We start from the raw sequence: 23,809 nt of genomic DNA on the forward strand, positions 1-23,809 counted from the left end.
CTTGAGTTCAATAATATTTTTAGGTTTTTGTCGCAGTCGCTAAGGCTGGACACATAGCTTCTCCTTATCGTCTGAGAATGGCCACTTGGGGCGCCGTACTAATGCATTGTCAATGGAAGGTTGTTTGGTGTTTTGTCGTTGCCGTGTCTCTAGCTCAACCACAGCCTGTCTTTTGGCCAAGAGACACGGCAACGACAAAACACCATACAACCTTCCACAATGCATTAGTACGGCGCCCCCAGTGGCCATTCTCAGACGATACGGAGAAGATGTTTCACGCAAATGTCTATACGGCGCCTAAGACGAAAACATTGATTATAGTAAACTTACCCTGACGGTTTCCCCATCCAGTGCCATGCATATAATAACATTTTTTGTCTTTGACAAATACAACAAAATATATATATTATTGAACTCAAGTCTCCATTGGGGTGAACTACTCCTTTAATGTGGCACACACATACACACACGCGCGCGCGCGCACGCACAGAGACCACGCCCCCTCTCTGAGCCCCTCTCCCTCACTGTAAACAAACTGCCAGTGCGCATGCGCGCGACGCTGTGTGTGTGGAATAATGGAGAACTATCTCTTCTATCCGGACTGATTTTTATTTTTTTCTCCTTCTTGTGTTTACAAACACACCACCTGGATTTTAAACACATTTGCAGATACACTGATACATGTGAAAACTGCCGCTTTTGTCACGCCTGCAGGTAATATTTACTAATTACTTATTTGTTTAGTTTTTCCCCCTGCTCCATTCTTCTCTGTCTGACCGAGCTAGCCTTTCCTCTGCTTGTGGAGCAGAGCCTGGTTCCCATTCCCTGCTCCGAGTGCACATCCGGTCTAGAGCCCGCCCCTCCGTATCCGGTGACACCCACGCTCACACGCATGAACGTACGCGGTGCGTTTCCGTTTCCGCCCTAAAGCCGGATATTCAAACGACAAGGGGGAATCGCTCCCTGCTTAAAGTTTTATACTCGCGAGAGTATTGCTCGCTGGGGGGGGGGAAAGCTGATCTACAAGCTGTCGACGAGTCGCGGAGGCGACGCGTAGACAGCTTGTAGATCTGCTTTCCCCCCCCTCAGCGACACCGTTGTACTAGTCGAGTTATAAACGGGGCTTCTTGGGGCAGCTGTCACAGAGATGTCTGACGGCTGCAAAAAACAACAACATTTTTTAAAATAATTTCCCTGAAATGCTTTTAGCTGATAAGCAGGCGGTTGCTTATCAATGACGGCACGACGTGTTCGCCGATTGTTGTTAATCTGTAAGCAACAAACGGACAAAGTAACGGTAGTTGCAGTGAGGCTAGCGTTAGCGGCTAAAGAACCCAACAGTTTTTTCCCCTCCCATCTATTTTTCTTCGCCCCCCTCGGTGGAAACGGCTGTCATTGGTCGCCCGGCCTTGACGGACGCGGACGTAGTCCAATTACAAAACGGCTGCCCGATTCAACCAGAGCTTTCGTCCAATCACAGCCGCCCACTGGGCGGGGCGACCTCGGTGATTTGCTGCTCGCTCTGTAAATAAGGAACCTAGTTCATAAAAATAATACTAATAATGGCTCCATTAACATCAACTCATAGCGAAACGTTTTAAAACATTTTAGGTACCAGATAAAAATCTTTTTTGATTGATTGATTGATTGAAGAATTTATTAGAAGTTTGCAATAGAAAAAAAAAGTACAGTTTCATGACAGTACAAATCACTGGTACAAGGTCAACTAAAAGGAGATCCTAGAAAGCCGAGGCTTATTTCCACAGGAACCACACTTTTAGTATCTCATATAACATTGAAAGACAGACTGATAGAACATAGTACTTTATCTAGGATAATATCAGTTTCAAAAGTATAACATCAAATACAAAGGCAGAAAAAATAAAAGGGGGGGGGGGGGGGGGGGGGGCATGGGGGCTTAGTCTATTTACAAGTCACGGGTAGCAGCTGTCTGAAGGTGACTTTTCATACCAATTTTGAAGGAGGCTAGGGATTTGCTCTCCTTTAGGGCTTGAGGAAGGGCGTTCCACATGTTGATGGTGTAGCAGGAGAACGAGTTAGAGCCTTGTTTAGTGTTAAATCTACGTTGATGATGATTAGTGGAGCTGCCTCTGGTGTTGTGGTTGTGAACATCCTTGACCTTTAAGAAGTAGTTTGTCAGGTACATGGGAATCTTGGAGGTGTAGTGTATCTTGTACACCAGGCCCATTGCAAGATGCTGTACTCTGTCAGCTACTTTGAGCCATCCCACGCTTTCGTGGTGATGATCGGTAAGGTGGGTCAGAGGAGGGAGACCAAGCACAACCCTAATTAGTTTGTTTTGGGCTGTTTGGAGCTTTAACTTTAAGGCGGCTGGGGCGTCGCGATACCAGACAAGGACTCCGTAATCAATGAGGGGCCCGATAAGAGCACCTCCTAGTGTCTTTCGGGATTTAATATTGATCAGCGGGGCAACCCTTTGCAAAAAGCGAATTCGTTGGTTGACTTTATTGATTACCTTGGTGGTCATTTTTTCACTGGATAGGTTAGCCTCCAGGATGCAACCCAGGTAGCAGATGTAGTTTTTTCTTTCTATCACAGTGTCACCTACTTTAATTGTGAAGTTCTCAACTAGGCTAAGTTTCTGACTAGATCCAAAGAGGATACATTCAGTTTTGCCTAGGTGAATTGAGAGTCTGTTGTCATTGAGCCAGGTGCAGATCTTGTTAAGTTCCCAGTTAAGGGCCTTTTCAACCTGCAATATGTCTCTGCCTGAGACTAGGAGAGCCGAGTCATCCGCGAACAGAAACAGATTGCAGTCACAAGTAGGGATGGCCAACGGCTAACCGTTACCGTTAAACCGATAAGAAATTGGTTACCGGTAAGCACTAATGGTTAATTTTGACCGATAAAAAAAGAAAAGAAAAAGGAAATCAACCCATGTGTCACACCAAAAGCCCCGTACACCAATATCTACGCAACATCAAGTCATCAACCATGCAACTATACGCGCTGTGGTCACACATTTCTGGACACCAATGCCTGTGTAACATCCATGCATTCACGCAACTGCGAGTCTGCGAAGCTGCTTGATTTGGAGTCGTACACGCTGACTTGTTCATCAGGAAACAAATGCTCCGTCGTCGATTGGATTTTACAAAACAGACCCCCGTCACATTGAATCCCGTTTAAGAAGAGCTTAAACACAACTTTCTAATGTTACATGTTGATGACGTGAGGAACGCTAAAGTCGTCTTGGTTACAGAGTAGCTAGGATATGCGAAAATAACAAAGCTCAGAGTCGCAAATTCAATGATCGCTGATGGAACTAAGGATAGAGATTGGCCTGTAGTTGCCAGGGTCAAGTTTACTGCCTTTTTTGTGCAGGGGGGTTACCTTAGCTAATTTGAAGTCCTGGGGGACATAACCCTGCTTGATAGATAGATTAATAATATGGGTAATGATTGGGGCAATGGTGGCAGCTGAGTCTATGAGAAATTTGGGGGCGATTTTATCATGGCCAGCGGCCTTGAATTGAGGTAGGGTGCGCAGTTTTTTAAACACTTCATCAGTTGTCACCGTGGTAAGTTTAAAATTGTCTTTGCATACCCCAAGGTTCCTGTAGAATTTCAAGATGTGCCTAACACCAAACAGCCCAGATGGAGCGGGCAGTTTATTGACCAGATTTTTGGCCATGGAGGTGAAATAGATGTTGAAATTTTTGGCTACATCAAGACTGTCAGTGAGGAGGGTTATGGGAGTTTGGATGGATATGTTGCTGGCTATGGATCTAAGTTTAGCACCACAGCCTAGCTGGGTTTTAAATGGCTTCCATAGGTCTCGTGGTTTGTGGATGTTTTCCTCAACTATCTCATCCAAGTAGTGTTTTTTGGCAGAAAGGATTAAGGAGGTTGTCCGATTTCTCAGTTTATTGGCCTCTAAACTGACTATTTTAGAATATTTGTGAACCAAATAATGATTTTCACAGTACTCTACTGTCATTCAGTCACCTGAATGGATGAATGAATGAATGAATGAATGGATGAATGATTTGACACTTAAGATTATGAAACGATTTGAATAATCGATCATTTAATAAAGTAATATGTTATTAATCAATAGGTTGTCATTGGTGAAGAGCTTCTAATACTATTACTACTACTTGTAACGGAGGTGATCCGAATCACCCCACCCGGGTTCGAAGTCTCCCGCGTGAAAGTCCAATATCTTAACCACCAGTAAGACTCCCTAATCGGGAGATAAGCGACCGTCAGGTGACATGTATACACAAAGAGGGCTGTAAGTGGCATTGGTTCCTGAATGTAGGGGGACGTGTAGACATAGTGTGTACCGATTTGTGTGATTTTAGGGCAAAATCTGTAGGAGCAGTGTCCAAAAATGTGTTTTGCAAGAATCGGCCTCATGGTGGCGCTAGAAGAGGGGCATGTGAGAAATGAGGGGTGGGGTCTCCGCGTTGCCTTGGCGGACGAATAGGTACCGGCCCCGGCTCTCCCGGACGCTCCTAGCCCGAGTTACGGCATTTTATGTGAGCTGCAGTGGAGGGGGTCCTCCACTGGGGGCGCCACCACTTTTGCATCCGTTCTGGAGCACCAGGAGTCGGTGGTCCCCGGGAATTCCCCGTGAGCAGCCCCGTTGGGGTGGTCATTTTTGCACATTTGGTCATTTTTTACATCTGGGGGTCCCCCAGGGACCTGGGGGTCCCTGGAGCTCCGGGGGTCCTTGGAGGTTGTAGTTTGGCAGGCAAGGAGCGTGTGTGCAAAATTTGGCATGGATCGGGGCAACGGTTGCGGAGATATGAGCAGGGCAAGAGTGTGACGTGTGAGGTGTGACAGACAGACGGACTTACACTTTGTGGAGGTTTTGATAGTAAGTGCGACCTGACGGTCGCAATTACTCCAAAGGGATATCCCCTATGGAATGAGGGCAGAATCGGCAGATACTAGACTTTTGAGGCTTCAGGCTGGGGCTGCGTCTCTCTCCGCCACATACTACTAGTACTATTAGCTGATCTACAAGCTTTCAAATCAATGCGTCACAATCATGGGTCATCAATATATCCTTACACGGATGGCACTGATTTACTATGACACATAACAAATTAGACATCCAACTGGCAGGCAAATTATTTTTTTCATCTTAACTCATTGAGTGCCTATCCCAAATTAGTTCGGGATATATTATCGCATCCCAGAGTGCCTATCCCGAACTAGTTCGGGATATTAAAAAAAAAAAAAGAAAAAAAAAAATTTTTTTTTTAAAAAAATTTTTTTTGATTTTTTTTTTTTGGACCCCATCAAATCTAGTGAACATGATTTCAATCGCGATTTTGCATGTTCCACCCCCATACAACCCCATCTAACATACAGGGCAGCCATGTTTGTTTACATAACATGTAAAACATAATGGCGATTATCTCAAGAATGCCTGAACGGATTTCCAATCGGATTTTTTTGTTTGAAAGCTTTGAACAAACTGCACAAATCCACTCCAATGCAATCCAGGATTGCATTGGATTTTTTAGAGCTCATTCTTCTCTGTTTTTGTCCCATGCATGAGGTGTGCAAGGTTTAATCATGGCTAAGTTGACGAAAATAAGGCTTCTAAAATGCTTGGTAGCCAATAGCTAACTTCAAGCTAACTTCATCCTCTTCCTGTACATGCACAAAGGAAAGTGTTCAGGCAAGTCATGGCTGCAGGGCTTCTGCATATACCAGCATATCTCTATGGGATTTTCTATGGCCACTGGGCGCCCTCTAGTGGTGAAAGGGGTGGCACTAAATGAGTTAAGTATATATATATATAAAAAAAAGAAGCACCCTACCTTCAAGATTGGACATCACTAATGAAGTATTATTTGAGTATAGAGAGAACGAACAATTGAATGAACTGTGCAGTCAAATTTGTGAGGCGCTGTAGGTGGAGTGGAGCTGGCACTTGAAACCCTAAGGAACTGAGATGTGTATGCATGCTTTAGGATGAAAAAAAGAAAAAAGAAAACTTGGTTGGGTGGAAACCGTGGAATCACAATAGCACTGAATGTACTAGAGAGAGGCTAACACCTTGTCCTTCCTTTTTCTTTTTGACGCGTGTTCTGCAAAACTTGAATTACTTAATAATCTTAAGTAATTCAATCTAATCTTGTATGCGGACTGTGCTCAATCACCCAATACAAATATTATAAAAAAGAAAATAGATTTACCAAGACATATGGGAGTTCACTACTAGGACATTTTGTAGACCTGCTAGACCAACACACAACCTGTCGTGCCACCTGTCGTGGCTCCTCCAGTCGACATTAGAGCTGGGATCAGGCTCATTTTTTCTGTCCGTTCTGAAACGTGTCCAACAGTTTTTGTCCGCCCCAAATCGACGTTCGAGCTAGGGATGGCCAACGGTTAACCGTTACCGTTAAACCGATAAGAAATTGGTTACCGGTAAGCACTAACGGTTAATTTTGACCGATAAAAAAAAGAAAAAGGAAATCAACCCATGTGTCACACCAAAAGCCCCGTACACCAATATCTACGCAACATCGTCATCAACCATGCAACGCGCTGTGGTCACACATTTCTGGACACCAATGCCTGTGTAACATCCATGCATTCACGCAACTGCGAGTCTGCGACGCTGCTTGATTTGGAGTCGTACACGCTGACTTGTTCATCAGGAAACAAATGCTCCGTCGTCGATTGGATTTTACAAAACAGACATAACGTCACATTGAATCCCGTTTAAGAAGAGCTTAAAACACAACTTTCTAATGTTACATGTTGATGACGTGAGGAACGCTAAAAGTCATCTTGGTTACAGAGTAGCTAGGATATGCGAAAATAACAACGCTCAGAGTCGCAAATTCAATGATCGCTGCATCAGCACACACAAAACACGGGCGAGAGAGAAGAAAATTAATTAAATGGACATCACATTTAGCCGATCCAACCATTCCAAAAGTCATATGATTGAAAGTTATTGCTCTACATGCGAGCATCTCGTTGCTGCTGTGTTGTTAGGCGACCGACAGGGAGTGCACAGAATTTTAGAGAGGCATGGGCTGAAGGGCCTTTTGGTGGACAATTCTGTTGATAAAAGTTAAGTGCTCCAGCCCCCTTTGCTGTATGTGCGCACGTGCCTGGCGAGAGCGCATCACATTACAGACTGATCATTTCAATCCCACCGTTTCTTTGCAAAAACTCATTTCTTTTAGAAAACAATTGTATTCTTGTTTCTCCTAGTTTTATTGTTTTTAATGTGTAAATATGGCACTTTATTATGGGGAAAAACGTGTGTATTTTCCTTTTTTAAAATCGCTAAAATAGCGCATTTTTGAACACATTTCCTTAACGGTTAACGGTTAATTAACTGATAAGGCCTTTCGGTTATCGGTTAAGAAAAAATCTCCATTTGGCCATCCCTAGTTCGAGCATTAATCATTAAAATGTGTCCGACCCGTGCCGACCCTTAGATTTCACCGCTTTTTCCCCTCATTTCTTTTTCTTTGAGGAAGCCACTGATTTACACTCACTAGCAAACTTTTCTAATGTGCAGTGCATGCAGCGTGCCTGCTTGTTAGGGTCGATTCACACTGTAATAAGGAGCCTAACTAATTTCGGTTCGGCAATGTCCAGACCCAAATATGGGTTTCGTTTATCGTTTTAAAGAGAAAAGAAGAGCTTAAACACAACTTTGCTAGTGTTCCGTATTGATAGGTTTTCCACGACGAGTTGTGACTGTGTGATGACATGCATGCAGCAAGAAAGGCGGCACGTCTATATGTGAGCTTGTAGATTAAATGTTTTTGACAGAGCTTGAGCGTTTGTGAGTGAGAGACAGAAGAGACCCCGTAACTGGTGCTGCTGCCTTCTGGAGCAGCTACTCACTGGACCTCCAGTCATTCAGCGTGCAGCGCAAGGGCCAGTCAGATATGTATCCGCCCTGCGATGCTCATTCATCGGCCACAAACGTTGTCATGCCATGGACCTCCAGTATTTACAAGCGACTTCGGCACTAGCCGTTAATAAAGTATGAATGGACTCCCCCCGAACTTAAATTATTTCGGGTCGGGGAGCCCTCCCAAACCGAAATTAGTTAGGCTCTTTATTACAGTATGAAACGACCCTTACCCTTAATAATATTAAGCCACATTGTGACTTGTGAAAGTGTTTTAGATATGTTGATTATTAAATAATATAACGTGCACTGCACATGTGGTCTGAATGCAGTGACTCACTGCACAGCAGTGCAAAGTGCACACACATACATACTTTATTCCTTTTACAGCAGACCTTTTGCAAAGATTTTGCAAACTGTTAATAAAGTATTCACACACACAAACCTTTCCACAGTTATCAATATCAAATTGTATTCCGTCCTGAGGTTTACGCTTATGTTATCCAACCATTATGGTTTACATGTTGTTATGGAGGAAAAGGAAAAGGTGCGTGGTTGTCAAGACAACGCACTGAGCGCATGGACGGATTAACCCCCGCGAGGGCCCCTGGCCTATAATATTTTTTAGGGCCCCCCCCCCCACCCTCCACCATAACCCCCCTCCCTCCAAACGCGTACTATCCAACTCGGATTTTAAGCCATGAGGATCATCTGTGGGTCAAGAAAGCACCTGTAGACAACAGAGGAGGGGCCCACAGTGCCCACACATTTGATTTTTAATTAACATAATACATTTAATTTGAGTAAATTGTCAATGACCACACGGCCCAGTTCCCCCAAGGGCCCCTGAGAGCCAAGGGCTCCTGGCAACGGCCCCACCGGCCCAATGGTTAATACAGCCCTGACTGAGCGTTGTCACGTGCACCAGAAATAGCACACACAGAGGAAATAGGAAATAGCACACAGCACACACAGAGAAGATAGTTGTATCATTTTACACCCTATTTTCTATAAATCAAAATTATGTCCGACCCGAATCGACGTCCAACAATTAATTATGAAAAAGCGTCTGCCCCGAGCCCAAGCCCGTCGGGTCAGTCGGGCTCCACGGGTTTTCGGTCCCAGCTCTAGTCCACATGCAGAAGAGTCCTTGAGCAAGACTCTGAACCCCTAGTTGCTCCTGGTGAGCTGCAGTTATGGTTGCCGCTCTGAGAAAGTTATATTATATACATTTTGATAAGCCTTTATAGAGGGTGCAGTGCAGGGTATGCACGTCCACTGGGCCCCGCCCCCCTCATCTAGACTGAGTGGCAAAACATTGAGCAGCATGGAGCACTGGAGTTTGGAAGTGCTAGTTGCAAATCATTCAACGGCCCTGCATACAGGGGCGTCACAAGGGGTAGGAAAGTGGGACTGAGTTACTGGGGCCCAAGGTGGAGGGGCCCTAATAACTTTATCTATTGAAAAATAGCAGATATACAAGCTCACAGCGCGGCACCGAGTGCCGCGCTGCGAGCTTGTAGATCTGCTATTTTTGAAAAGTTGTGAAAATGTGTGAAAATCTTTGTATATATGTATTTTTTAAGCGAACATTTCTAACTCAAATTTTGCTTCTGGGGGTCCCTGGAACTAAATATTTTGAGATCGGGGTCCGTGGCCAAATACATATCATCTTGGGGGTCCTTGACAGGTTTCTTGCACACATTTTCACGATTTTTCAAAAATAGCAGATCTACAAGCACACAGCGCGGCACTAGGTGCCGCGCTGTGAGCTTGTATATCTGCTATTTTTCAATAGTTAACACCTTCTAAGCCACGGGGAGCCCCTTAATGTTAAAACCGTACTATATCGCACATCCCCCCAGGGACTCTCAGCCACGTCGTACATTCCCGGACTTTGTCTTTAAAACCGGAATAAAAGCTTTTGATCCGAAAATCGGCGATCGTCTAACCTTCCCTAGTCACCACTCGTGCACTGATAGCTCATGCAGACCGTGCATGAAGCAGAGGTGACGTCAGCGCCTCTCCTTCTCCAAGGCTACTCCCAGCCATCCGTTTGCTGTCTGCACACTCGAGCTCCTACAGCAGCCATGCTTGGGGCTATGCTAGCGAAACTTTTCAGTTCTGTTCTTCAGTCACACATGGACTATTTGCGGGGACATTTACGTGAAAGGATCGCGCACGCGAAACGCACGGGGACATCGACGATCGGCCAAAACCCCCATTCTATCCCAACGGAAATCGAGAAAATCATGGTGAGTTACTGGCCTGGGGAAAAAAAAAAAAAGAAAAAACAGCGGCGCTGTTCAAGATGGAGGGGCTGCGGGGTCATGTTTATAAACATAATATTATGTCTCAGATCACAATACAATAATAGAAATGTCACGGCTAATCTACCAACCACCATTCTATTTCGGATGTCAAGGTGTTAACATTCATGGGGGGCCCGCAGTGAATCCTTGTACCCAGGGCCCAGAACTTGGTGTGACGCCCCTGCCTGCATACCACCTGTTTCTAAATTGCACATAATGCAGGAGGCAGCAAGATGTTGTGTTGTTGAAAACGAGTGCTTCCAAACTCTGACACTTGGAAAAATAAAAACCTGCCAGAATGTCTTGACCGAAAGTAGCTCATAAAATGCCTATGGTGGATTTTTATGAAACAAAACCTTTGCAGATAGAAAGAGGATAATTCAAGCTTTCAGTACACCCGCAATGTTGGTGAGTTAACTTTGTTTAATACAATCAGATAGGACTTTTCTCATTTTCTGTTTGGATTTATGGGCTGTCAGTGGCAGAAATTTGTGTTTTGCCACTAGGCGTTCCCACTTAACATCCAGCAACAGTGATGCCACGCGCATACCCTCTATAGGTGACGTAGCTTACATCTATTAGTTTAAACCATTAAGACATGAGGCTGATTCTACAAATGCCTTCTAAATCAGTAGTCCACAAACATATTCATGCCAAGGACCCCTATCTGAACAAAACAATTATAACAGGGACCCCCAGAAGAGGAGATCTGTGTTTGAAGATTCAAAATGATTCAATATTTGCGGTGGTGCAGCCAGTAGTGCTGTTGCCTCACAGCTAGAAGGTCCTGGGTTTGATTCCCACTGGGGGGAGGGGCTCTGGGAGCGTGTTCTCTCCTCCGTGTCATCAGTGCCCACACCCTTAGTGGGGTTGGTTGAAAGGGCCTTTCTGTGTGGAGTTTGCATGTTCTCCCCGTATCCCCTAGGGTAGGTACACTCAGAAAAACATGCAGTAATCCTGGTCTCTATACTGCCTCCCCCTGGCCAGCCGTGGCGCCTGATGGAGGGGAAAGGAACTGGTTGGAATAACGTGTTCCATCAACTTGCTACGTCCAAACCGGGGAAATCCCCCGTCAGGTGAAAAGAAGCAACTTGGACTCTTCATGCATAGAAGGAAGCATGAGGTCAGTCTGTTGCTCTCCCCAGGTTAGCAGAGGGAGTGTAGCGCCCAGGATTACATTAGATAATTGACACCAGGTGAAAAATGGGTTAGAAAATCGTGGGATAAAAATGTAATAAGAAAGGGACATGTGATTTAATCATGTGACGTGTTCCTTCAACAGTGCGCAGATCAACGGGCCAGGATGACCTCTGACACGGCCCCCAAGGTCATGACCTTCTCCCCCTCCAAGGAGGAGTTCAAGGACTTTCATCGCTACGTGGCCTACATGGAGTCTCAGGGCGCGCACAGGGCTGGCATGGCCAAGGTGAGTATACTATAGAGTAGGGATGGAACCATAATCGTTATTGTTACCCGGCTTGTTTGAATGCTTGATTCTGATTGGTCAATCGCTGAAATCAGAGGTCTGATATTTCCGGATAAGAGACCACTCCGCTCTATAACCGACCGCTGCCTAATCAAAGGCTCAGAGCACCTGCTGCAGTCAGGCTGCACTGTGTGAGTCTTGTGCTGTATCCAACATGTCAGCCATGTAAACAAACACACAGCGACATTTACAACTAAACGTCGCTTTCAAGAATGTTTTTAGAAATATTTTAAACAAGAAATAGACAACGTATGGATTCTATCTAATCAGCACTCCCTTGTTTTCCAAGGCGACCGTGATTGTGGAATACTTTCAGCCGTCTGTAAACAAGGAAATACTTTGTTTTGTTTTTAGTTTTGTGTCAAATTATTAATTTGATTTAGTAGTTTTTAATTGGTCAAACGGACCTAATAACATATTTGTCTTTTTTTCACTCTCTACCAAATCTCTTTGCCAAAATATATCCGATCTACAAGCTCACAACGCATCGCGATTGCAACGCGTTGTGAACTTGTAGATCGGCTATTTTTTCGCAAACGTTCTGGTCCAGGATAATGGATGTTGGGGAAATTTTGTTTGTCGCGATAATATCGTAATTCGTTGTTTGGCCACAATAACCGTGAAATGACATTTTAATATCGTCCCATCCCTAGTCACGATTACAAATTTAAATTGGCCATTAATTGTCACACAAATAATTCTGATTAACAATTTAACTGTTTTTCGCATTGAAGACTGGAACATAGTATGAACAGAAACGTAATTTCTCTTGGGTTCGTTCTCGGCGTCGCAACGTGACACGTTGTGAGCTTGTAGATCGGCTATCTTTTGGCAAAGACATTTGATAGAGAGTGAAAAAAAGATGGTATCAAGTACGTATTATTATAAAGTACCTTTTACCAATTCTAGATGGTTTAAGTGGTAGCGGATATGCAGCTCTGCAAATAAAAGGTGAATTGATCCCAGTGCATGACGGCGGACGATATCGTGATAAATTAAATCTCCACGATACGATTATCTCGAGTGTTTTTTATCACGATAAACGATAATATCGCTTATCGTCCCATCCTAATCACGTGTTTATTTTTAATGTGTTTTCAAGGTGATTCCCCCTAAAGACTGGAAGCCCAGGCAGAGTTACGAGGACATTGGTGACCTGGTGATTCCCGCTCCCATCCAGCAGGTGGTGACGGGCCAGACGGGTCTCTTCACGCAGTACAACATCCAGAAGAAACCCATGACCGTCCACGAGTTCCGCAAGACCTCCGGCCTGGAGAAGTCAGTCAAATGACACAAACCTTGTGTCTCCATTTTTTCAACTTCAACCCATTTAGAACGGGTACACGTTATTGTGTATCATTATTTTATGCTTTCACTATTGAAAAATAGCAGATATACAAGCTCGCAGCGCGGCACTCGGTGCCGCGCTGCGAGCTTGTAGATCTGCTATTTTTTTTTAAACGTGAAAATTAGAATTTTGACCCGATTCTATAAGTGTCTTTTGAATCCTTCTAAGGTTTTTGGGAAAAACCTATGTTTCTATGTCAGCAATCTGACCAGCCATCGTCAAAGAAAAGGTCCTTTTCACTTGAGCTCAGTTAGTCTGTTCTTGAGAGACTACTATGTCAGTGGTTCTCAAACCTTTTCATGTGAAGGACACCCAAACTGATATGTATTTGGCCACGAACCCGCATCTCAAAATATCTAGTTCCAGGGATCACCCAGAAGCAAAATTTGAGTTACAAACGTTTGCTTTAAAAATACATATATTAAAAGATTTGCACACATTTTCATGACTTTTTCAAAAATAGCAGATCTACAGGCTCGCAGCGAGGCACTCGGTGCCGCGCTGTGAGCTTGTATATCTGCTATTTTTCACTGGTTAAAGCATTCAATAATTCTAGGCCTAAATGGGTTAACATGTTTTCTTTCCCTGAATGATTAGTCTGGCAGGCCATCCCTGATACTGCGTTCACTCATTCCTTCCCCAGTATCAGGTCTGGACTTCGGCGTATAGGCAGCGAGTATGAGAAATCAAAAAATGATCGGGGCCAATCAGTGACTGCGTTTCAACTGCTGTCCGCACAACAAGTGAAAAGCTTCCCCTGATTGGTCCATCTGTAGATGGTGACGTAGAATACATGCTGTGGCATCTTCAAAACAACATGGCTGCCCTCGATGCAACAAGTGTAACAGTTAACGCTGAAACGATAAAACTAGCAATACGTGAAGTTATTTCAGAGTTGGAATCAATAGATTTCAACAATTAAAAAGGAACAAGGAGTATGCACGAGCGGGGTTCATCGGCCCAAAAGACGTGTCGTGTTTACTTTTTATTTTATTTTCAAGCTCTTTTCAAGCTGCCTATAGCCCAAAGTCCAGACTTATATTGTGGGAAGGAACGAGTGAGTGAATGCACAGTATGAGGTTGGCTTGCCAGGCTGATGATCGCCCTATATATTTGTGCAACAGTGGCACAAATATGGCTACAACCAAGAAAAAGAAAAAAAAAAAGACTTTTGTGACTCAAATCTCTGCTTCTGGGGGTCCCTGGAACAACATATTTTGAGATGGGGGGGCATCCGCAGTCAAATTCATGTAATTGTGGGTGTCCTTAACTTTTTAAACATAGCTGAACTAAGCAACTGCCAAATTGTCCTTACCTTTTTAACGTGGGCACGTGCGCGCATCGCGCACGATCTGTGCATGTAACATGTACCAGCGTTGTAGACCGGACCACAGCTTTTGAAAAAAAACAATCCCATTGGAAAAAGAAATATCCGTTGTCAGGCTGTATCTGCCACTGTTTACAGAAAAACTCATGTAAAAGGCTGAGCTGTTCCTGCAAGGGCACGTCGCGCACATAGCAGGCCATATGTGCGCAGATCATATGCCAGGCGGGTAAAAGAATCATAACAGCTTCCCAATAAAAAAAATCTGCGTGAAAAAGACCATGTTATAGCTGTGCAGGCAGCTTCCTTGTTTACGATGGAAACCTATGGGAGCGGAGCTATGATTGGGCCTTAGACCGGATACGGAAACCTAGATCTGGTCAAAACAGGAAATACGGCCGGATACAGTTGGGAGGCGAGCCTAAAGAGTCCGAATCGGCTATAAAGAGCGATCATACTTTTAATTGTTTCATAATGATTAAAGCGAATTACATTTCCGGGATCTACGGGCATAGCATGGCGGTACAGTGGGAAATCTCTGGTTTCGACGGGGAAAGCAGGAAATGAGTTAAACATGAAAAAGTTTGAGATCCACTGATTTAGAAGACATTTATCCATAAAAAAAGAAAAAAAAAGAAAAATGCAGATCTACAAGCTTGCAGGTCGAGCTTGTAGATCGTTCCGGGCCTTAATGTGTTCACACTGGGTCTCCCATTGTTCCCTCCTAGGTTCTGTCATCCTCGCTATGCAGACTTTGAGGAGCTGGAGAGAAAGTTCTGGAAGAGCCTGACCTCCAACCCCCCCCTGTACGGAGCAGAGGTCAGCGGGACCCTGTACGATGTGGTGAGGGCTGTTTGTATACTCTCTGCTCACACCATCACAAGCCTTCATTACAGCACTTACAGTAGAACATTTTGTAACTATACCTTTCCCTTTTGGGGTTCTTGTTGCCATGTACAGTATACTGTTGTGTACAAAAGTATACTCTTTTACTATTGTTTTTATGTAAACATACATACTTTATTTTATTTTATTAACTTCAGTTCTTAACTCTTTTACTGTTTCGGACGTTCCCGTTCGCCCCAATTTTGCGGCGCGTTGCCAATACGGCTCGTTCTTTTTACCTCTTCTGATGACTGTAAGCTGATGGGGGGTCGCGCCGCCGTGTACTGTAAAAACATCTCCCGTAACGCTGCTCTCAAAAATCCACCGCACGTTAGCAATAATGGAGTCCCAAATCACTTCCTGGCTGTTTTCTGTGGATCTGTTCTAGAAAATGCATTTCTGTGCTCTGAATGGATGGCAAGCGAAACGGCCCAATTCACATGAATTCTTTGTATAAGGCTGCCCTCTGCCGCCAGCTAGGCCAAAGTTAGCCTGACACTTCAGTCCGCACATCACCACCCCCTGTTGGTGAACGAAGTGTGTGATAGAGTCGGACGCTATAGCAGTCAGGCTAGGCCAAAGTACACATATGAGCGTCATATTGTAAAAAGAATTAGTTTGAAAATATCAATAGATAATTTTCTATAACATCGCAAAGGTAAGCTGCTTTTTGCTGGCACCAGCCCCAATAAATACATTATACCATCTGGCAGTAGGACAGTTAAAGAGTAGTTCACCCCCAAAATGACTTTTTTTTCCTATTGATTACTCATGCCATCGAGACTTGAGTTCAATAATATCTTTTTGTTTTTTGTCGCATTCCTAAGACAAACATTTGATTATAGTAGCTTTACTCTGATGGTTTCCCCATCCAGTACCATGCATTTGGGTCCCCACCCAGAATCAATGGGGGTACATTTACTATAAGAGGGGAGATAGAATTTCCCATTCATGGCGCCCACTATGGGCTGAAGTGAATGCTATTTTCCAAATTGAGTACGATTGCATGTTCTGTTATCTAGCTCAATGGCTCTCAAAGTGGGGCACGGGGACCCCCAGGGGTCCTTGCAGGGGTTCCAGGGGGTCCCCAGCTAAATTAGTTAATTGTTGCGACTGAAGGTCTCAGTATACCATGAGAAATGTCGCAGCGTGTCTCCGTCTGTCTGTCTGTCTGTCTGTCTGTCTGTCTGTGTCAGTCCTTCCTTCAGTCAGTCAGTACACATTTTTACAGTCTATTGGTTCCCTTGTCACTGTGACATCACTCTGACATCATGCTCCCAGATCACATTTGCAAATTAATTACGTCCTTGTCCGTTCTATGCCCATATATGGAGTGCCCTGTCCCGATGTCAACAATATTAAGGGCATATCTGGTAATGCCCATATTTGGTAATGCCCATATATGGTCATGTTCTACCAATCTCAACAGGCACTGTTGAGATTGGGTCCGATATACCCATCCGATATACATCCCTGGCCAGATAGGTCGCATGTCGCCCTGAGGCGTCTTACTAGTATAGCAGTATTCAGGGTTTCCTGCAGGAAAAAGTCTTGACCAGGGGGGGATTTCATGGCGAAAATTTTTGATAATTAATTAATTAATTCGAGTAATTAATTCACTTAATTTTTAATATTAATTCTTATTTTTGCCCTATAAAAAACACATGAATGTGCCCATGATGACGGAAAACACAACTACATGCTATCATCCACATTTATTCAACTTTGAATAACTTATATTGCCGGTTCGCCACCAAAGGGTTAAAAAAATAGTGTGCACGCTGGTGTACGAATTCGTGCACAGATGATGCACTATGCATGTACACGCTTTTCACAGCTTTCAAATCAAAAAATTAGCTTGGAAATCCGTTCAGGCATTCAGGAGATACCAGCCCTTATGTTTTCTTCAAATGTAAACAAACATGGCTGCCATGTTTGAAAGATAGGGTTGGTATGGGGGTTAAACATGCAATTTCGCGATCGCGATCATGCCTAGTACATTGTTGGAGGTCCAAAAAGTTTTTTTGAAAAAAAAAAAAAATTGAAAAAAAAAAAAATATATATATATATATATATATATATATATTTTTTTTTATACCCTTGGGGGGGCGGGGGGGTTTTCTGGCCAGGCGGGGCGCCTGGCCTGTAAAGTGCTGCAGGAAACCCTGGTATTAAAGGAGTAGTTCACCCCCAAAATGACTTTTTTTTTTACTATTGATTACTCATGTCTTGGGGACATAGAGTTCAATAGTATTTTTTGTATTTGTCGCATTCTTAAGACAAATAAATTGTTAGAATAAATGTACCCCCTTGATTCTGGATGGGGACGAGTGCACTCAGGTCCCCATCCGGAATCAATGGGGGTACATTTTGTTTTCATTTTGGAGGTGAACTACTCCTTTTCTTGAAAAACGGATGCTAAAATAAAAATAACGTTTCGAAAATATTTTATAAAAATAATTAAGCTTCATGTGTTTCTTTTCAAAAATGACCACAAAAAGTGTAAAATAATGATAAAATAATCATTTTGGCCATTGTCAGGCAGACTTTGTTTACATCCCTCTTCTCTCCTTTATATGGATTCCACATAAAAGAATAAGACGGATGTAAACAAACTAAGTCAGCCTGACAACGGCCAAAATGAAAAAGTTGACTATAGCTCCTTTAACCCATTATGGACGGGAACACATCTTAGTGTAGTACTGTACATGTACAGCATGCAACATTGGTTTGTAATTCTTTGCCAGGGTGTGACGGAGTGGAACATGGCCCGTCTGGACACCATCCTGGACATGGCGGAGGGCCTGAAGGGCGTGAACACGCCCCGCCTGTTCTTTGGCATGTGGAAGAGTGCGTTCGCCTGGCACACGGAGGACATGGACCTGTACAACATCACCTACATGCACTATGGAGAGCCCCGGTCCTGGTAGGGACACCACGCCATTACACATCACTGTCTACAGCAGTGGTTCTCAACCTTGTCAGACCCCTAAAATAATCATATTTGAACTGGGGAGACACGTTTGACGGGTTGTACAGTAAACTATATTAATCTGTACCAGGCTACCGCGGTGACGAAAAACACTAATTTCACTGTTCCCTCATAGATATCAGTGTAAAGGCTCTTTTCCACCGGCAGCGATAACGATGACGATAACGATTTAAAAAAGTTGAAGTGGATCGGCAGCATCCACCAAACACCGATAAAGACAACGATAGCCGACAACTACATCGTTAGGATCAACAACGATGTGGTTAAGATCACAGTGATATGGAACTGGGTCTCTGACAAACAGCTCGAGCGAGCGGCTGTTAATTAGCGCCTCTTCACATTGATGTCCGATAACTTTATCGGACATCAATGTGAAGGCATAATTATCGCTGTGATATTTTATGGCTATCGTCATCGTTATCGCTGCCGGTGGAAAAGGGCCTTAACGCTGCTGCACAAAAGTGCATTTATCTTCTACTCTTAACTTTTAAATCACGTTCATGTTTAAACGCGGCCTTCTTAACCAAAGCAATGAGGCTGTGATTGTTCGTTTTCTGTTGTGAGTGAAAGACAATACTACCGTGAAAATAAACAGGACATACTCAGTCCCATCGTGTAGGTCAGGGGTTCACAAATGGGGGTACAAATGCTCCCAAAAAAGAAAAATAGAAGTATAAATCATGATAATATTTTACATAGTTAAACAATTAACTACAATTGAATTAGAAGGAGAAAAAAAAACATTTACTGTTATGTTTAATGATGACCCTTGGAGAAACTTATTGTGAGCCTGACAGTTATTAAAGGACAACTTTGTTTTTTTACAACAAGGGTTCATATTTTAGATTGTAATTAGAGAAAAGAAAAAGTGAGTGTTTTAATGTTTACATTTGCTTCGTTATATTGTTTTATCACGTTTACCGTGCTAAAATGTGGGGCATGCGTACACATGGGGGCATGCTTACATACTGTACAAGTGGCTAAATATGTCTTTTAAGACACAATAAGCCAGCAGTTTCTTTATTGCTAATTACAGTAACACTTCTAGCCCCCATAAGTCACATCCAACCATGAAAGGTTGTGTTGTATCTTGGGAATGGGCTTATTCTGTGTAAAATGACATAATTAGCCACTTGTACGCTTGCCCCAACCACTGAAATAAGAATCTCTAAAACAATAGAAAGAAGTAAATTAAATCAATTTAACACTCATCTTTTATATTCTTTAATTACAATCCAAAATATGAACCCTTGTTGTAAAAAACTAAAGTTGTCCTTTAACCCAAAATACATGCAGGTACCAGCAACTGGGATGTGTTTGAAAGTTGTTTGAATGTAAGTTATTGACATAAAAACTGGTCTGAAATGTCATGGCCACAGTGTTGAAAATAAATCTCTTCGGGAGGCACTATTTGAAACTCTCACCCACAATTTGTTGGGGATGTTCATGGTTTTAATTGCAGTTTTGTATGGACAATGTTATTAGGTAAAGGGCAGGGTTCCCAAGGTCATGAAATTCCTGGAAATATTTTGAAATTAGAAAAATATTTGTTCCAGTACTGGAAAAGTTTTGGAATTGATCAAGGGTCCTGGAAGGTCCTGGAAAGAAATAGCTATGCATTGTCTTTGGTTATTGATTTTGTTAATACCTCTGAAATGACAAATTAAACATTTATACAAAATTCCTCCCCAGTTAAAATATGATTATTTCTGAGGTCACGGCCTGAAAAGGTTGAGAACCACTGGCATACACTAGCTGTCTTTTGGCATTGCGTATAGGAGTAAGCGACTTGTTATTGAGCGGAATTATTGTTATAATATAGTCTTGGAAATTGGGTTAAATATTCTGGAAAAGTTTTGGAAATTCATTGGTAAAAAATTGTGGGAACCCCGAAAGGGGGTACTTGGATTCAAAAATCTGGGAAAGGGGGAACTCAAGCCAAAAAAGATTGAGAAACGCTGGTGAAGGTGATGCTAAAAATTAAATTAAAATGTTTCAGTTAGCATAACAGTCAGCTGTGTATGTGAAGACATGGACTGGAACATATTGTAGTTTCTGCTGTTGTTTTTCAGGTATGTTGTTCCTCCTGAACATGGGAAGCGTCTGGAACGTCTGGCTAGAGGTACGACTTTGGTTTGATTCACCATCACACACCTGTTGTTTTAGGAGGAAAATGCTACACAAATGTCCCATTGTAGGGCTGTCAGTGTCAACGACCATGACATTGTACTAGTACAGAGGTCTTCAACCTTTTCAGGCCGCGACCCCCAAAATACTCATATTTTAACTGTGGACCCCCCACCCTGACGAGCACTAAGAGTTGAGGCATTACATTTCATATAACACGGTTCTATTGTGAAAATGGCCGATCTACATGCTCACAACGTTGTTGTTGTGAGCATGTAGATCGGCTATTTTCACAATTTCTGCCTCTGACAATTTGGCCAATGTTTAATTTGTCATTTTCTAACCCTTAAATTATCACTTTAGAAATGTGCAGATACCAACTATACACTTCAACTTTATGTTGGTTTGTTTACTGTTGAGTGGGAAAACAATGTTGCTCATTAAGTTAATCATCTGGGGACCCCACAAAATAATTTGGGTCCCGACCACTGTAGTACTATCGCCTAGTTCTAAGAAGAGGAACGTTTCAAATGTTGAAAAGAGATTGGAGTATACATCTTTTCACTTTAATGTGAGATAGGAAAATATAACTGACCGCCCGACTGATAATTCAACATTATCAGTCGGTATACCAATGTGTTGGTAACTGAATTTGAACCTTCCATAACTAATTTGGGCATTTCATAGTTCAATTATATTTATTTTTTCTAAAATCACAACAACAACAAAAGAGCATTATCTAATCAGTAAGACTCCCTAACAAGCTTGTAGGGCAGAAGACAGCAGTCAGTTGTAATGCTGGCCACCAGCATGGGCCCAGCATTGAAACTCCAGCTGTTGTAAAGTACTTTACTGCCATCTAGTGGCTGTTCTCATAACAGCAGCGTGGAGCAATTTGACTTTAGACTTTAAAGTCATTATACAATTCTCACTAATTTAGATAAATCAAACATGTTTTTATTTTATGTTGGTGGATGCTCTAGTCACCTCTACTCCACAGTACATTTGTGAATCAATAACAAATTGAGGCAAAAGGGGCAACAGTTTAAACATACTAATCACGTTACTGTATTTATCTAAAACTGAGAGGTTCCCAAACATTGGAGCCAAGGAAGGACAAATGGTCATAGTCATCATCATGACACATTTTGAGCTTGCAGGTCTGAATTTCTTTGTACTGTATTTGTAAAAAATCGAACCTCTGTTCGAAGTGGAGCTGTGTGTGTGTGTGTGTGTGTGTGTGTGTGTGTGTGTGTGTGTGTGTGTGTGTGTGTGTGTGTGTGTGTGTGTGTGTGTGCAACAGCGCCCCTCCCTGGCCAGAAAAGGTTACTGCAGGCTACATACCCGGAGACAGACAGACAGACAAACAGACAAACAGACAGACAGACAGACAGACCCACACACACGGCCACGTATAGGGAGCTCCACACAGCTCCAAAAAAAGAAAAAACATGATATATGCATTTTAAGCATAATACCATTCCTATAATTGGTTAACCCTTTTAGATCTCGTGCCACACCCATAAGTTGTTACCTTTTACCATTTGCTATACAGATACCAACGTCATTCATTTTACATTTCTTTTTACATTTCTATCACACACGCGCGCACACACGCACGCACGCACGCACGCACGCACGCACGCACGCACGCACGCACGCACACACACACACACACACACACACACACACACAGCGTGTGACCGTGTGGTTCCCTTGTCTCCTCCTGCAGGGTTCTTCCCTGGTAACGTTCAGGGCTGCGAGGCTTTCCTCCGTCATAAGATGACCCTGATGTCCCCCTCCATCCTGAAGAAATACGGTGTCCCCTATGAGAAGGTGTGTGTGTGTGTGTGTGTGTGTGTGTGTGTGTGTGTGTGTGTGTGTGTGTGTGTGTGTGTGTGTGTGTGTGTGTGTGTGTGTGTGTGTGTGTGTGTGTGTGTGTGTGACTGTGTGTGTCTTAGGGCTGCGAATCTTTGGGTGTCCCACGATTCGATGCAGAATCGATTCTTGGGGTCACGATTCACAACTTTTTTTTCCAATGCTTTCAAATCCAAACAATTCGAATTCAGAAACGATTCTCTATTCAATGCATATATCAGGATCTACTCCAGTCTGCTGGCATGAAAGCAGAGTACATTTACGTAGCTTTTATAATTGTAAAGGTTTTATCAACTTATTGCAATAATGTAAACATACAAAGGTAAATCCAAGACAACATTCATGCTTGCACACATGCTTTTAACTTGTACAAACACAACATAATATCTATTTTTTTTATAAAAAAAAATCATAATAAATCATAAAATCTAATAAAAATCATAATATCTAATTCATTTTTTTGAAAAATGAGAATCGATTCTGAATCTTAACATGTTAGAAACACGATTCGAATTCAAATCGATTTTTTTCCTGCACCCCTAGTGTGTCTCATCTCTTTGACTCCTGATCAAACGTGATTCTAAAACATGTTTAATTTCAATGACTGATATTCATTAGAGATTAGACCACGAACCCCTATTTTTTTTTCTCCCTGGGACCCCAAACTCCACTGTAAAATCCTCAGTTTTCATTTAACTTTCAGTGTACAAATGGAACAAGTACAACTTGGTTTCATCGGGTGGTGCTATTTAATTAATTGGCAATTTAGCACAGACTAAATTGGGGAGAAACGGGGGTAAAAATCACCCAAATTATCTATCAAATGATTTAGCAGGGGACCCCCTGGAACCCCCCCAAGGACCCCTGGGGGACCCCAGACTAGGGATGGGACGACAAGTGATATTATCGTTTATCGTGATCGAAAACACTCACGATAATCGTATTGTGGTGATTTAATTCCTCGTGATATCGTCCTCCACTGGGATCATAACATTTTATTTCCAGAGCTGCATATCCGGTACCACTTAAACCATCTATAATTGGTAAAAGGTACTTATATGTATGTACTTGATACAGTCTTTTTTTTCACTCTCTATCAAATGTCTTTGCCAAAAGATCAAAAGATCTGCTATTTTGTGGCAAATGCTCCGCCCCAGGATAATGGATTTTGATGGCGGCAATAATATCGCGATTTCTTTTGTCATAATAATCGTGTGTATGCGTGCGTGCGTGCGTGTGTGTGTGTGTGTGTGTGTGTGTGTGTGTGTGTGTGTTGGTCTTCAGGTGACTCAGGAGTCGCGTCAGTTCATGGTGACCTTTCCGTTCAGTTATCATGCTGGCTTCAACCACGGCTTCAACTGTGCAGAGTCCACCAACTTTGCCACGCAGCGGTGGATCGACTACGGCAAGCAAGCCAAACTGGTACAGTACGCAACCTTTTAGACTTTTACACTGATATCTGGGTCTGGACAATATGTCCATCCTTATTCAACCTTTTAGACTTTTACACTGATATCTGGGTCTGGACAATATGTCCATCCTTATTCAACCTTTTAGACTTTTACACTGA

The 23,809-nt window shown here is 42.9% G+C and overlaps 1 protein-coding gene across 1 annotated transcript in view; it reads left to right on the forward strand.

Moving 5' to 3' along the window:
• The first annotated feature begins 576 nt into the window (after nucleotides 1-576).
• Nucleotides 577-23,809, forward strand: part of kdm4aa (lysine (K)-specific demethylase 4A-a) — a 72,368-nt gene continuing 49,135 nt past the window's right edge. Inside the window, exons 1-8 of the mRNA XM_080723200.1 lie at nucleotides 577-714; nucleotides 11,482-11,625; nucleotides 12,788-12,963; nucleotides 15,086-15,200; nucleotides 17,990-18,168; nucleotides 20,307-20,356; nucleotides 22,094-22,197; nucleotides 23,524-23,661. Of these exons, the coding sequence (XP_080579326.1) occupies nucleotides 11,503-11,625; nucleotides 12,788-12,963; nucleotides 15,086-15,200; nucleotides 17,990-18,168; nucleotides 20,307-20,356; nucleotides 22,094-22,197; nucleotides 23,524-23,661 (885 nt within the window). The 5' untranslated portion in view covers nucleotides 577-714; nucleotides 11,482-11,502. The remainder of the gene's footprint in view (nucleotides 715-11,481; nucleotides 11,626-12,787; nucleotides 12,964-15,085; nucleotides 15,201-17,989; nucleotides 18,169-20,306; nucleotides 20,357-22,093; nucleotides 22,198-23,523; nucleotides 23,662-23,809) is intronic.

This window comes from Nannobrachium achirus (genome assembly GCF_963921795.1).
Source record: "Nannobrachium achirus genome assembly, chromosome: 1".
In the NCBI taxonomy this organism is placed as follows: domain Eukaryota; kingdom Metazoa; phylum Chordata; class Actinopteri; order Myctophiformes; family Myctophidae; genus Nannobrachium; species Nannobrachium achirus.